Here is a 14,352-nt window from a genome sequence, read left to right as displayed (position 1 = left end):
GACATCTAAATGACAGTGTGCAAACTGTTAGATGTAAAAATTTTATAATCTTAGTACGGTTTTTAAATTAAATAGTTTTTATTGAAATTTTTTTAAGCAACAACTATTGTTTCTAATTCGGTACTTTGAGAAACTTTGTTTAGTTGACAACGAATTTAATGTCGATTGATTTTGTCAGTCTCATATTTATGTATAAGAACGCTTATTAATTATTTTAATAGGACTCAATGGAAAATACTTGTAACTTGTGTAGCAATGTATAATTTTACGGTACAGTTTACACTGCAACTATAACTGATACAACTGTATATACAATTCGAGAGATAAGATAAAGGTAGGTTATGTAGGCTGCCTAATCAGTACCTGACGCACACCTCCTGACGCACCTACGTGTGCCCTCAGTAGGCTGCCTAAGTAGGGCCTCACGAACTAGAGAGGCAACTGACTTCCATTTCTGTTCGGTCACTTTAATATGAAAAAGGCTATATACTTTTTTTTGTTATATTATAGTGCTATACGTCCGGCTCCTTTAATAAGGGCATTACTATGGGCACTTAGCACTGGGGAAAGGGACAAGAAAAGGGATGGGAGGCCTCCCATTACTGGGAGGGGGTAGGGGGAAATTAGGCAATTTTTGCTGCGAGAAGGTTGCCTAGACCCTCCTCGAGGAGCATTGCGTGGTGAAAAAGCACATGTGAGACTCAAAGGCTATATACACACGTCAATAGTTATGTAGTTACCATTTATACACATATATAGTATATATATATATATATATATATATATATATATATATATATATATATATATATATATATATAAGTTCTACCGTATGTAAACGAAAAAAAAATGCTAGCTCTCAAAGCCTGTAATTGCCAAATTTATAGCCTCTTCATTAAATAAATCAAAAAATTTACGACTTAGCAATTATCAATTATGTATTTATATAATTTTTTTATGTACACATAATTTTTAAAATTCTGAAAGCCTTTTAAGGAATCACATTTCAAAAATAACAATGAATATTAGAGACCAAAGTTAAGAACTTGGAAGCTTTGAGAAGCAGCCTGCACATTGAACTTTGACATTGTGCTGTGGAAGCCCAATCAGCCGGCTTTCGCAGCTCTTCCTAACAAGCTTTAATAGCTCACCGCTATGGCGCGCTGTACACATCCGAAATATATCTTCCGACATACTTATCGTTGTGTTATGGCAGCTCAACACCTATTTGTGCCCGTACGAAACGATCTTTGGCGCAAGCAGATCCAAATAATCATGCAGTAAGAGCCCTAGCGTCAATTGAACACTGGTAGCGTATGCAAACAGGCTTTGAGAGCTAGCATTTTTTTTGCATGTATACATTTAGAGAGAGAGAGAGAGGACTGCTCAGTGGTCGGGTGAACAGCAACGGAGGAGCGAACCAGACTTTTCGTTGCATATTTCCCTTCACGCGGCTGTTCACTGCCCGCCACAAGATGTTTCACATCAAAAATACTTTCATGACGCTTGCAATGGAAACTGATTTCAAGTTAATGTTAAGACAAATAATATTCGTTTCTTTTTGTTAGTTACATACGTTTTTTTGTTAGGTATTACAAAACGTCCAAATGATCCATGTACTAACTGTGGTTCAAATACTGTTTGCATAAATAATGCCTGTGTCTGTTTACCTGATTATCATGGTGACCCGTACATTGGCTGTCGTCCAGAGTGTATTATGAATTCAGATTGTCAACGAAATCGAGCATGTATCAGGAAAAAATGTACTGATCCATGTATTAGCATTTGTGGACAAAACGCTTTATGTACAGTAGTAAATCATATTCCAACATGCACTTGTCGTACTGGTATGTTTGGAAATGCATTTATAGCATGCAATTCAGACCAAGGTATTAAAATTTTTTAAACTATTCACGAATAAAAACAATACCATTGATAATAAGAGTAATAATAAAAGTCATAGTAATAATAATAATAATAATTATAACAATAAAACCTACTTTTATCAATATCCGTTTTATAGAAATTATAACACTAAAAGATCCATGTAAGCCATCACCATGTGGATCCAATAGTCAATGTCGTGTTATGAACAAACAAGCAATATGTTCCTGCGTTTCTGGATATTTAGGCACTCCACCAAATTGTAGATCTGAATGTATTTTGAGCTCAGATTGTCTTTTAAATCGAGCTTGTAATAATCAAAAATGTATTGATCCTTGTCGTGGAACTTGTGGCATCAATTCTGTCTGTCACGTTGTTAATCATAATCCAATATGCAGTTGTTCGGATGATTTAACCGGCGATCCATTCATTTTATGCAGCCCAATACGTAAGCAATAATATAACCTTAAGATGCTTTGCCCTAAAAGTCAATTTTTGTGGATTTTTTTGTAAATTTTTTTATCGATAGATTACGTACCAATACACACTTTTTATAAACATGAAATCAATTATGCATTTAGTTTTATAGAAAAAACTTTCCAAAATCCGATAAAATCATATGTGCATTCTTGTCTCAAAGTCGGTGTCTTATTATAAAAGCAGCTTTGAGCTTGCTGCCCTGTTTTAAAGATTGTTAGCAAAAAAATTTATTTTCTACGAATCACAAACTTTCTTCTTCGTTATAAAAGTTTCGGAAATCTTTTAATTAATTTTCAATAAATTCGTACGTCTTCTTCTACAAGAAATTTTAACTGTAAAGTAGTAAGAAATCTAAAATAGAAGTGTATTACATGATGTTTTCAACTCTTTTACATCCAAGAGATATGAAATTTTTTATAACAAGAGTAGATTTTATAAAACTATCACTAGATGGGCCACCTCTTCAGTGCAAAGCACCTTAAAAACAAATGAAATATTTTCATTAAATAGCTAACAGTAATCTAAATCTTTTTCTACTCCCAGCTGTTCAACAAAAACCAACTGAAAATTCTTGCACCTCTACACTTTGTGGTCCTAATTCAGAATGTCAAGTAATAAACAATATACCATCATGTTCGTGTTTACCAGAATTCAGAGGATTTCCCCCGTATTGTCGACCTGAATGCACAAATAACAATGACTGCTCCAATCAGTTAGCATGTATTAATCAAAAGTGCCGAGACCCTTGTCCAGGATCCTGTGGATCTTCAGCTGAATGTCGAGTCGTTAGTCACACACCCATGTGCATGTGCCCCATAGGATACACCGGAGATCCATTTACACAATGCACAATTCAACCAAGTGAGGAATGTTTAGTCATTTATTTTCTTTTTTATTAACACTGAAAAATTTTACACTAATTATTTTTCCACTAAAAAAATTTTTATTTGAAATTTTTTAAAACATTTTGCATTGATATTGTAGTTTTTGACACATCAATTCCAAGAACACCATGCATACCTTCACCTTGTGGCTCAAATGCAATTTGTCGTGATCAAAATGGAGTAGGAGCTTGCATTTGTTCACAAGACTACATTGGAAATCCCTACGAAGGGTGTAGACCAGATTGTGTCATTAATACAGATTGTCCATCTGATAGAGCTTGCATTCGGTTAAAATGCCAAAATCCTTGTCTAGGAGCTTGCGGTCAAAATGCTTTGTGCCATGTTATAAATCATTTGCCAACTTGTATCTGCCATACAAACTATAGTGGTGATCCTTTCCGTCTTTGTACACTCAATAAAGATTGTAATTCAACTGTTTTGTGAACTAATATAAATGCAATTAAATCATGAAAAAAATGTATAAGCTTTATTCTTATTACAGTTGATACTGCAATTCCTTCAAATCCATGTAGTCCATCACCATGTGGTTCCAATAGTAAATGCCGTGATTTTGATGGGCAAGCTGCTTGTACTTGTTTGGCATCATTCATTGGCTCTCCCCCTTTCTGTAGACCTGAATGTACTGTTAGCTCAGAATGTCCTACAAATATGGCATGCATAAATAAAAAATGCACAGACCCTTGTCCAAACTTATGTGGTGCAAATTCAAAATGTAATGTTATAAATCACAGTCCCATTTGTAGTTGCAAAAACGGTTTTACTGGAGACCCGTTTACAGTGTGCTCTGAATTTTCTCGTAAGTAAAAGTCTAATACTTACTTATTAATATAAGCTGGATAAATTTAATGAGCTATTCATTTTAATTATCAGGTCCAGAAATGATAATATATCAGTCAACTGATCCTTGTTTACCTTCGCCATGCGGTTTATTTGCCACATGTCAAAATATCAGGGGTGTTCCTGCTTGCACTTGCTTAGATAATTATATTGGTTCTCCACCTAACTGTCGGCCAGAATGTATCATTAACTCTGAATGTATTAGCAATTTAGCTTGTATAAGAGGAAAGTGTGGAGATCCTTGCCCAGGTTCTTGTGGTTTACAAGCTAAATGTACAGCAATAAATCACATACCAGTTTGCACATGTCCTGAACGATATACTGGAGACGCATTTTCGAATTGTGTCCCACAACCATTGGAAAGTAAGACTTTTTTCGACTTTTGTAATCAAAGATGGCTCAATGATTAAAAACCTGACGATGTTATCTTTTTTTTTTATTTAATGCTTATAGTTCAACCAAGCATAAATGATTTCTGTAATTCATCACCATGTGGACTAAATGCAGAGTGCAAAGATGGCATTTGTACATGTGCCACAGAATATTTAGGCAATCCGTATGTTGAATGTCGACCTGAATGTGCTCAAAATTCGGATTGCCCATTCAATGAAGCTTGCATCAAAAGAAAATGTAAAGATCCATGTTCTGGAGTATGTGCTGATAATGCTGATTGCACAGTTTATAAACATATACCTATATGTAGTTGTTCTGATGGTACAACGGGAAATGCTTTTTTATCTTGTACTAAATTTACAGGTAAATTTTTTTTTTAAATATTGATAAGGTAATCAAAATGCTTATATCACCCAACGCCAAACATTTGTGTTATGAAAATTTATTATTTAAAATAATTAAAACACTACTAGATTATTTATTTTAAACAATATGATTACCGATAAATGTTATTGCAGCTCCAGATATAACAAATCCATGTTTGCCATCACCTTGCGGTCCTAACAGTATATGCCGAGAAAATAATCAACAGGCTGTTTGTTCATGTGCACCTAGTTTTATTGGTAGTCCTCCATCTTGTCGGCCTGAGTGTCTTATAAGCTCTGAATGTTCTCAAAGTCAAGCTTGTATCAATAAAAAATGTGGAGATCCATGCATAGGAGCATGCGGAGTTTTTGCCCAATGTCAAGTCATCAATCACAATCCTATTTGTAGCTGTTTACCAAAATTTACAGGTGACCCGTTCGTCCGATGTCAACCAAAACGTAAGCCAATTACTTAAATTTTTTTTCTTTTTACTGTAATGCACTTCATTACTTTGTTAGTCATTTTTACTATTATTTTAGCTGTCAAAATCTCTCCTTCAGATACAAAAGATTCGTGTACACCATCACCATGCGGTCCAAATTCACTATGTCAAGTGACAAATGATGAAGCCGGTTATTTATGCTCTTGCATTCCACAATTTATTGGCTCTCCACCAAACTGTAAGCCAGAATGTATAAATAATGATGATTGTGACTTAGATTTCAGTTGCATTAATAAAAAATGTCAAGATCCTTGTCCTAATTCGTGTGGAAAAAATACTGAATGTCGGGTAGTAAATCACATTCCATCATGTACTTGTTTCAATGGCTTAAACGGTGATCCCTTCATAGAATGTACCAAAAACCAATGTAAGAAAGTTTAGCATACGTATAAATCTATCGATTTGTCGTTCTACAATTTAAAATACTTTTACAAATATCCTTAAATTTTAGTACATCCCTCTCAACCTTGTGAGCCTTCACCTTGCGGAATAAATGCAGTTTGCAAAGAAAACAATGCTGCTGTTGGTTCTTGTTCATGCTTACCTGACTATATTGGAAACCCTTACGAGATCTGCCGTCCAGAGTGCATAGGAGATTTTGACTGTTTAGCAAATTTGGCTTGCATTCGATTTAAATGCCAAGATCCATGTATAGGTCGATGTGGAATAAGTGCAGTGTGTCAAGTTGTCAATCATTTTCCTCTTTGTACATGCATGCCAGGTTACACTGGAAACCCATATACGCAATGTACTTTTGAAATGTATAATGAACGTAAGTATACAATAGTGTTCAATTAAAAGTTCCTAATAACCGATGTTGGATTAAACTGTTTTAACAACGACAGCTGAAGTCAGCAATCCCTGTAATCCATCTCCTTGTGGACCTAATAGCATGTGTCATGAAAATAATGGTCAAGTAGTTTGTACATGTCGACCAGAATTCAGTGGCAGTCCTCCAAACTGTAGGCCAGAGTGTATTTTAAACTCAGAATGTAATGCAGAGTTAGCTTGTATTGATCAGAGATGCAAGGATGTTTGTGTAGGAACGTGTGGCATTAATGCTCAATGCAAAGTCATCGATCATAGTCCAATTTGCATTTGTCCAAATGGCATGACTGGTGATCCATTCAGGAATTGTTATGAACTCATCGGTAAACTCCAACTATGTGTAATTAATTTTTACTCTTACATTAAACAAATAATGATTCTAAATTAATGTTTTCTGTGTAGTTAAACCCGAATTTAATAAAGATTTATGCATTCCATCCCCTTGTGGACCTAATGCACTGTGTAAAGTACTTGGTGATAGGCTAATTTGTACATGTATTGAAAATTATATTGGTATGCCACCAAACTGTCGGCCACAATGCTCAATCAATTCAGATTGCACTAGCAATAAAGCATGTATCAGAGAAAAATGTAGAGATCCTTGTCCCAGTTCATGTGGCTTGAGTGCTCACTGCTCTGTAGTAAACCATACACCTAATTGTATGTGCCTAGACGGCTACACTGGCGATCCATTTACTAGTTGCCACATCAAACCGTATCAAGAATGTAAGTATTAAATAACATACAAGCAACCAAACTATTAACTTGAATTTATTAAAAATATTTTTTTTGCTACAAGCTTTATGACTAATTAGTCATAAAGACGTGTTCGAGAAGATATTAATACACATTTTTGTGGCATGATTCATAATTTCATAATAATGTTTTCAACACGTATTCAATTGCACAGTTTCTGCTTATTACATTAAACATAAAATATATAATTATACAACCAAAGATACAGCCTCATACAAGAATAAAAATCCATACAATTAATAAATATACTTGTGATTATAGCAACTGTTCTTGAAAATAAATGTTATCATTATCCTTGTGGAATAAATGCACAATGTCATAATGGAATTTGCTTATGTCTACCTGAATTTAACGGTAATCCATACGAAATTTGCCGTCCAGAATGCGTTCACAATAATGAGTGTACACATGACAAAGCGTGCATACGTAACAAATGTACAAATCCTTGCATTGGTATATGCGCATCAAATGCAGAATGTATAGTTTTAAATCATTTACCAATGTGCAGTTGTCCAAAATATATGACTGGCAATGCATTTTTGAAGTGTATACCTACTGAAGGTTTGCTTAGATATACTATTGGGTTACATTTAAATGTTCACATAATTGTTATTAGTTATGAAATACAATTTTTAGTTCCTGATGTACCAAATGTCTGTTATCCTTCGACTTGTGGACCAAATAGTCATTGTAGACAAGTTAATAACCAACCTATATGTACCTGTATATCAGGTTATGTAGGTATTCCACCCTACTGTAGGCCAGAATGTGTTGTGAATTCAGATTGCCCAAGGAACAAAGCTTGCCTTAATTTAAAATGCACTGACCCATGTCCAGGATCTTGTGGCTTATTAGCTGTATGTACTGTGGTTAATTATTCTCCAATTTGTCGCTGCCCTCCTAAATATACTGGTGATCCCTTTATACATTGTCTACTACTGCGTAAGGATATAAGTGTTATGAAATTTGTGTTAAACCATTTTGTTAAAATCCTTGTTAGGAAACTAAGTTATTTATATTTCAGCAATCATAACTGATGTACTAGAAAATCCCTGTGAATTTTCCCCTTGTGGTCCAAAAGCACAGTGTCAGGTAGTGAACAATCTGCCATCGTGTTCTTGTTTACCCAACTTTATTGGAATGCCACCAAATTGTCGACCTGAATGTGTTAGCAATAGTGACTGCCCTAGTCAATTAGCTTGTATTAATTATAAATGTAAGAATCCCTGCTCTGGCTCTTGTGGTATTAATACTGAATGTACAGTAATTAGTCATACACCAAGTTGTACGTGCATAAATAGTTACACTGGAGATCCTTTCATACAATGCGTTAAGGAAACAAGTGAGCATTAAACAAATAATAGTGATTTCTGTTAAATAAAAATTGAGTTTAACTTATTTATAAATTTTTAAAAAGATATAGTGCTATTCAAAGCCTGAAGATTTTTTTAATAATAGCACACTTTTTTACTTATTGATACTATAGACATTAATGGTTATTCAAGTACAAGAAGTAATAATTTATTTTTTCCTGTTATTTTAGTAACTCCATTTCTAAATGGTAAACAAGTGTGTCTTTCATCAACGTGTGGTGCCAATGCCATGTGCCGTGAAACTCACGGTGTGGCCATCTGTTCATGTTTTTCTAATTATTACGGGAATCCATACGAAGGATGCAAACCTGAATGTACTGTTGATTCGGATTGTCCCATCAATTTAGTTTGTAGTAGAATGAAATGCCAAGATCCATGCCCTGGAAGCTGTGGAATAAATGCAGTTTGCCAAGTTGTTAATCATTTGCCCCTATGTAATTGTATTACCGGTTACAGTGGAGATCCTTTCATTCATTGCGTTGAAACTGCACTACGGCGTAAGCTTGATTTTTTTTAAGTTAAAAAAAATTTTTTTTATGTTTTGCTTATTTCGCTGTAAATCTTTTTTTTTCAACTTATTTTTTTATACACAGCTACTTTTATACCAAGCCCATGCATTCCATCACCATGTGGGCCTAATAGTTTGTGCCGCAATAATGGGAGTAAAGCAAGTTGCACATGTTTACCACCTTATCGTGAAGGGCCTAATGGATGTAGACCAGAATGTATTGTGAGCGCAGAATGTCTCTCAAATCGTGCTTGTGTTAACAAAAAATGCATAGATCCATGTTTTAAAGTTTGTGGTAAAAACGCTCGATGCGAAGTTATTAATCACAGCCCAATTTGTAGCTGTATGCTTAATGAAACCGGCGATCCATTTGTACAATGCTTTAATCAAACTAGTAAGTTTCTGAAATTGTTTTACACATGAACTTGACATTTACTTGATATAATAAAACTTATGTAACATTTGTTCAAGTAACAGTTTAATGGTCAAGATTAAATATTACTCGTTAGTCGTTTGAGTTTTTGATTTACTTGATTATGGTAACTTTACATCGTATTGGAAAGTTGTACCTAAATATACATTGAGACTTTAATAAAACATATATTTTATATTACGTACAAGTTTGAAAAGGCCTTGATTTAAAAGTCAAAAGGCTTACGGCATGAGCCAAAGGTGAGCCTCGTAACGAGAAGAAGCCTTTTCAAACGAGTTTCGTATACTATTTTTCCCCATAAAAATCTAAAAGCAAAGGTGCTATTTTGAGGTTAGAAAGTGGAAAAAAACAGTTACCTAGAATTGTCACATGCATTTTTTTAGTTTTAAACAATGTACCCGTAAGAACGAATTCTGGTATATACGCAGCGGAAAAGGGTAATGCCAGAGATATGAGATGTACCATAGGTTGCAACTTTATATTAGAATTTTTTATTATAATCTTTGCTTTTTTGAGATAAAATAGAATGGAATTAACGCCCCTCAAATGTACAGTAGTAAGATATTTCAACACCTAATTTAACGATTTTCCAAAATTAAATACAAAAATTATGGCAAAGGTTATTTAATGAAGAAATTATAAGTAGGGATTTACGATAACATCCTTGAAATACTATGTCAACTAATACATATGTATGATATTTTTACGCCATGTTAAATAATTTTACTAATTTAATGTGCATCTTAGCTTCCGTGGAAAAAGTGAACTCATGTATTCCCAACCCATGTGGACCATTTTCGATATGTCGAGATACAGGTGGATATCCATTCTGTTCTTGCTCTCTAAAATACATAGGATCACCACCAAACTGTCGACCAGAATGTCAAATAAACTCAGAATGTAATAGTAATCAAGCTTGTGTACGAGGACAATGTAAAGACCCATGTCCCGGGTCGTGTGGTTTCAACTCTAACTGCTATGTTGTCAATCACAATCCTATTTGTATTTGTTTCGATGGTTACACCGGTGATCCATTTACTAACTGTCAAATGAGACAACCCCAGTGTAAGTTTGGTGAATTTTTATAGTTCAATGAGTTGTTTGTTGAGCATTATAACTCCAGCAAAGATAATAAATAAATTGGATTCTTACTAACTTATTCCACTTATAATGCATAAACACATGTATAATTTTTTATTACAAGTACTTTTTTAGCTAAGCCCTTCCTAATTTTGTAGTTGATCCCGTCAAAGAAGACAAATGTTACTCTTCACCATGTGGATCTAATACTCTTTGCAATAATGGAATATGTACATGCATCCCTGGATATTTTGGTAACCCTAATCAAGGTTGCCGACCTGAATGTATCCAAAATTCCGATTGTCTTTCAAACAAAACTTGCATCAATTACAAGTGTGTTGATCCTTGTCCTGGAATTTGTGGACAAAACGCTCAATGCAATGTTATTAATCACATACTAACTTGCAGTTGTATTGATAATTATGAGGGCGATCCTCTCACATTGTGTGAATTAATTATTAGTAAGTTTACAGTTTCCTCTGTTTTAAAAGATTACATTACGTTAAATCGAGTTAACATTTTTATTTCAATGAAAAACGAGCTAGAAAATGGCGATTCAATTTATATTTTTTTATTACGACCTACAGAAAGAGCAAAAACCAAGCCTTGTACACCATCACCGTGCGGACCAAACAGCGTATGTCGCGAAGTTTCTGAGCAAGCATCGTGCTCTTGCTTACCTAACTTCTTTGGTGTTCCACCAAATTGTAGACCTGAATGTCTTATAAGTTCAGATTGCGAACAGTCACGTGCTTGTATAAGCCAGCGTTGCCAAAATCCTTGCGTCAATTCTTGTGCCCCAAACTCATTATGCGTTGTACGCAATCATAATCCCATATGCAGCTGTCCATCTGAATACACTGGGGACCCCTTCCTTAATTGCTATCTCATCAGTAAGTAATTTATTGTATACGCTTTGATCCCAACCCCATTCATTTAATCCTGGAAAAAAGTTTTTTTTTTTTTTAATGACAATTAGAAAAACCTATGATATTTTTCATTACTTTGTAAAAAATTGCAAATAGTAAAAAAATAATACAATCGTTCTCAAAACGATAGTGTTAGTACAAAAAAATGTTTTTATCCTGTCCAGAAGCACCGGAGTACCCAAGACCTGCAAACCCATGCAAACCTTCTCCCTGTGGGGCGAACAGTCAGTGTAGGCTAACACCCGATGACACGAAGCCCCTTTGCTCATGCTTAGCTGATTACTTTGGTTCAGGCTATCAAGACTGTCGATCTGAATGTTCTGTCAATAGCGACTGCCCTAATAATCGTGCCTGCATCCAACTAAAATGCCGTGACCCTTGTCCCGGCCAGTGTGGCATTCAAGCTTTCTGCACAGCCGTACTCCACCAAGCCCGCTGCTATTGCCCCAAAGGATTTGAAGGCGATCCCTTTACTGTCTGTAGTCCAATGAGAAGTAAGATTTAAACTAATATCCATCAATTTAAACACTCTTTTTATTTTTTTTATTTTTTATAAAATTTGATAAGAATTTATATGCATATTAAGTATGTATCTTTACTCCCGAAAATATACCTTCAATGTTTCAGATATTCATGAATCTAATTATCATATAAATTAAGCGCACTTTTACACATACTTTCCTTAATTTTAAAAACAAATATACAGCTTTACGTTTTGTAAATATATGACTTTTTTCTCTTCTATCTTTGCATGTAACTTTTTTAAACACAACAATTTTTCCTTGTTTCATATTTATATAAATGTCAACTGCACATATTTGCATGTTTATAGTTAAGTTGTATTAAAATTTATTTAAAAGTGTATTATTTGTATATAAAAATGATGTTCATTTATGTCCATAATAGCGTACTAAGAATTGCTCATACTGACGATAGAAGATTGTTAAAATAAGCATTCTAGAATTTCCTCATATTTTACATGATTGTATTATAATTGTTTATCAGAAAAGATATTCTTTTACACCCAAATTTATCCACTTAAAAATAACTATTAATTACTTATAATTGTAAGACGGATCCTAAAGTAAGACATAATAGAACATAGATTTTAGTATAAACTCAAAAAGTTATTAAATTTAGAGAAAAACCTTTTCTTGTTATGAATAACTTCTACAATGTATTTGTTGTGTGCGAGTATATTGGCGAGTATATTGGCGCTATCTAATTCCAGAACAGTGAGTAGTTTCGAGACATTTGAGGACCTAATGTATTGGGTATAGATTAAAAAAAAATAAAAGTAGATTACTTAATAACTCTACTTAACGTAAAAACTATGAGAATCATAATTGAAGCAAATGATTTAATTATCCCTTAGTTTTAATGTAAAATAAACTAACACTATGATACATTACAAAGAAAAGAAGATAAGTTCAAAGTTAGTAACATAAATTCTATTTTTTAGGGTTGCAGTAGTACGCACTGATCACTACTGAAAAGTAACGCGAGTTGATATTACTGTAAATGACATACTTCTCAGTCATATTAGTGTAAGATTTCATGTCGGCTTTACTTTGTTTACTAATTGTTTTATATATTTCATTATCCACTTCAATTTATTCTCAACAAAGGAGCTGTAAAACATACGCTTCACATGATTTTTACTATATTTATCTTCAGCAACTTAAATAAGTTTAAAAATCATATTATATACAGCCTATAATGCATTAAGGCTTTTAATGTCTCGAAATTACGCTCTTCTTTCACCATAGGCGCTTCGGTCACTTTGTTTTACCTGCTATAACGATGAATTGTTATTCTATTAAAGACTTGAAACAATGCTTATCAAAGATTCTTGAAAGTAAACAGATAAAAAATTTTTAAACAAAAAAGTTTTTTTTAATTCATTAAGGTGCACATACATCAAATTTTTGTGTACATAAAAACTATTGCGTTGATCCTTCATGTTTAGCATGCATGATACTGCTTGTAAACATTTAAATTCTGAATAGATCTTAAACTCCATTGCTAAAATTTTACAGAACCAGGACAACAGACAACGTTACAACGACCTTGCTCACCATCACCCTGTGGATCTAATACCTATTGCCGCGAACAGCACGACTTGGCATTGTGTGAATGCCTACCCAATCATAGAGGGGACCCTTATGTTGGCTGCTACCCTGAATGCCTGGTCAACAGCGATTGTCCAAACTCTCAAGCTTGTCTCCGACACAAGTGCCAGGATCCATGCGATGGAACGTGCGGCATTGACGCTATTTGTAGCATTTCGAATCATGAGCCTATATGCAGCTGTCCTTACCCCAAAGTTGGGGATCCGTTTAATGCTTGCATTACTCCAATTCAAGGTAATTTCAAACATTTTCATTACTTACTTTCAACGATTCATTAGAAATTCTAAAAGAGTAAGGTTATTTAGTCAAAGAAAATATACCAACTTTAAATTATAAGCTGATTAACTTTATAAAATCGAGGTCAAAAACAAATTTTGCCTTAAATTAATTAAAACTTTAAAGTTCATTGTAATGAATTAATCAGAGGGTTGGAGCAAAAATAAATTCTTGATGGCTCAAAAAATATAACACTTATAATTTGAAGCCTCCTTTAACATTAAAATTTGAGAGTGGCTAGCCACATGATTTTCGAAAAATCAATCGTAAGGTTCAATGCTTATACACAGGATCTTACGGAAACGCTATCATGAGACATGAAGTCTTTACTGTATCAAATTTATTTAAAAAAAAAAGTATGTTATGGTTAATAATACATAAAGAATTCTATTAAAATGAAAAGATCCAGCCATATCGTTAAAGAGATATTAGTTGCGTTGGATTTAGCCGAGCACTCACACCAAACCATGCCGTACTAGTCACTTCGTGCTCAGCTTTCTCTCATTTGTAGTACTAAGAATTCCTCCACAATTGAATAATAATAAATGTTATTGGCAACTAATCCATTAGATGAAATTTAATTATAAACTGTTAGGATAATTTAGCAGCTCACATTTTTAGGTACTCCTTCAAGTCAGAAGAGAGCCGTAGGCATTAGGTAGTTTCAACT

General features: G+C 33.9%; 1 protein-coding gene across 1 annotated transcript in view; it reads left to right on the top strand.

The window, feature by feature from the left end:
- dpy (fibrillin-like protein dumpy) overlaps positions 1-14,352 on the top strand; it is a 294,688-nt gene that overhangs the window by 214,569 nt on the left and 65,767 nt on the right. Inside the window, 22 exon segments of the mRNA XM_089597931.1 lie at positions 1,590-1,889; positions 2,024-2,332; positions 2,908-3,225; positions 3,349-3,672; positions 3,751-4,065; positions 4,140-4,469; positions 4,560-4,862; positions 5,018-5,323; positions 5,405-5,734; positions 5,819-6,139; positions 6,219-6,518; positions 6,598-6,921; positions 7,213-7,512; positions 7,588-7,893; positions 7,976-8,293; positions 8,495-8,833; positions 8,936-9,226; positions 10,013-10,330; positions 10,486-10,806; positions 10,939-11,242; positions 11,458-11,768; positions 13,320-13,640. Coding sequence (XP_089454057.1) covers positions 1,590-1,889; positions 2,024-2,332; positions 2,908-3,225; positions 3,349-3,672; positions 3,751-4,065; positions 4,140-4,469; positions 4,560-4,862; positions 5,018-5,323; positions 5,405-5,734; positions 5,819-6,139; positions 6,219-6,518; positions 6,598-6,921; positions 7,213-7,512; positions 7,588-7,893; positions 7,976-8,293; positions 8,495-8,833; positions 8,936-9,226; positions 10,013-10,330; positions 10,486-10,806; positions 10,939-11,242; positions 11,458-11,768; positions 13,320-13,640 — 6,909 coding nt within the window.

This window comes from Copidosoma floridanum, unplaced genomic scaffold (genome assembly GCF_036245765.1).
Source record: "Copidosoma floridanum isolate Cflo_tuat_1 unplaced genomic scaffold, Cflo_Japanese_pri ptg000040l, whole genome shotgun sequence".
Lineage (NCBI taxonomy): Eukaryota > Metazoa > Arthropoda > Insecta > Hymenoptera > Encyrtidae > Copidosoma > Copidosoma floridanum.
Note: the sequence above shows the minus strand (reverse complement) of the source record. Positions and strands in the feature narration are given on the sequence as shown.